Source organism: Sphaeroforma arctica, assembly GCF_001186125.1.
Source record: "Sphaeroforma arctica JP610 unplaced genomic scaffold supercont1.264, whole genome shotgun sequence".
NCBI lineage: Eukaryota > Ichthyosporea > Ichthyophonida > Sphaeroforma > Sphaeroforma arctica.
In genome coordinates this window covers 7,742-9,631 of record NW_014040294.1, presented here as the reverse complement: position 1 = coordinate 9,631, position 1,890 = coordinate 7,742, and the positions used below count along the sequence as shown (strand labels likewise).

The window sequence follows — 1,890 nt, the reverse complement described above, 5'->3', positions numbered from 1 at the left end:
CACACACACACACACACACACACACACATATATATATATATATATATATGAGTGTGTGTGGTGGGGGGTGCTTGTGCACAGGAACACTGGGTGGATTGGCTTGAAAGTTTAAAGTTTAAAACATTTGCATCTGGTTGTAATTGCATACAGCCTATCTCGGACTGGGAAGCCTTTTTGGGACATCTGCTGCAAGACAGTCACTGCAGTGACTACGACTTCACCCCCGCGCCAGCCAGTTCTGCCGATGTCAAAAGGCGGACAAAAGCCAATTTACAGCCGATGATAGCTGATTCTCCACTGAGAAATGGCAGTGTGAATTCGGCAAAAGCCAATTCTCAGCCCGTGAGCAATATGGTGGTGCAGGATACTATACGCGAAGAGCAGCCTGTACCAAAGACGATCACGGAGAAGCCGACATCCATGAAAGACATTCCGGCCATTGCGGTTGAAGGAGAGAGCGCTGTCAGTATAAATGGTGTGTAGGTGCAGGTGAAGGTGTAGGTGAAGGTGAAGGTGTGGGTGTACGTGTACTATGGTATATATATGTGTACGTACAGATAGATACACATGCAGGTATATATTTAGATACGTATGTCCAGGAAGAGGGGATCACACTACACAGCACACACACACACACACACACACACACACACAGCAGAAATGCGAACATCTTAGCAGCAGGTTGGAGTGCACCAATACATTCGCGCACATATATATAGCACAACACACTCTTAGCATGCATGTAGGTTTGGGATGTTCTCATTTATATATATCTATACCTTGTTTACAGCCTTGTATACCTCAACTGCGCCCAACTTTAAAACCCCAAAACTCCAAAACCCTAAAATTCTACACGCTGCACCTTGCAGAAGAGGAGTGGACTGCCATGATATCGATTGAAGGGATGACCTGTGCGTCGTGTGTGGCTAACATCGAGGAGCTCATGACGAAGGACAATGCTGTGAACAGCATATCCGTCAATCTGCTGGGCGAGAAGGCCACAGTAGCCTACAACCCAAGGTACAGTATAGTCAGGGATGCGTTCTACTGACTTACAACCCAAGGTACAGTATAGTCAGGGATGTGTTCTACTGACTTACAACTCAAGGTACAGTATAGTCAGGGATGTGTTCTACTGACTTACAACCCAAGGTACAGTATAGTCAGGGATATGTTCTACTGACTTACAACTCAAGGTACAGTATAGTCAGGGATATGTTCTACTGACTTACAACTCAAGGTACAGTATAGTCAGGGATGTGTTCTACTGACTGTAGAAAAGGCATATGATATGTTACACAGGGTACATGGTTGTTGTTTAATTGTAGACACACACACATGCACACACACACACACACACACACACACACACACACGCACACACGCACACACGCGCACACGCACACTATCATCCACACTCCTCCACACCCTAACCTACCAACGCACTCCGTTTGCCTTCGTTTAGGTTGACTACAGCCGAGAACATTGCCGAGGCTATTGAGGACATGGGCTACGACACCAGCGTGCTGGATGTGCGAGGCGAAGTAATCAATCAGAACGCACAGGCGTCCATCACAACAGCCACACTGAGTGTGGGGGGGATGACATGCGCCTCATGTGTACACAACATAGAGACGCACCTGAGCAAGCAGGAGGGTATTGTGGCTGTGTCTGTGAACCTACTGACGGCTAGTGCGAAGGTGACCTTCGACCAGGATGTGCTGGGCATACGGGCGGTGAGTGGATACTTACCTGGTGTGTATGGATGTACATCTGTGTGTATGTATATAGATCTATGTATACAATATATATATATGTATACAATATATATATATATATATATATATATATATACATATACATATATACACATATACATATACACACACA

At 45.6% G+C, this 1,890-nt stretch overlaps 1 protein-coding gene across 1 annotated transcript in view; it reads left to right on the top strand.

Moving 5' to 3' along the window:
* The window catches only part of SARC_04589 (hypothetical protein), a gene marked incomplete at its 3' end in the record, with an annotated part of 15,393 nt that overhangs the window by 5,791 nt on the left and 7,712 nt on the right, over positions 1 to 1,890 (top strand). The window contains exons 3-5 of the mRNA XM_014301565.1: positions 151 to 475; positions 870 to 1,020; positions 1,466 to 1,736. Of these exons, the coding sequence (XP_014157040.1) occupies positions 151 to 475; positions 870 to 1,020; positions 1,466 to 1,736 (747 nt within the window). The remainder of the gene's footprint in view (positions 1 to 150; positions 476 to 869; positions 1,021 to 1,465; positions 1,737 to 1,890) is intronic.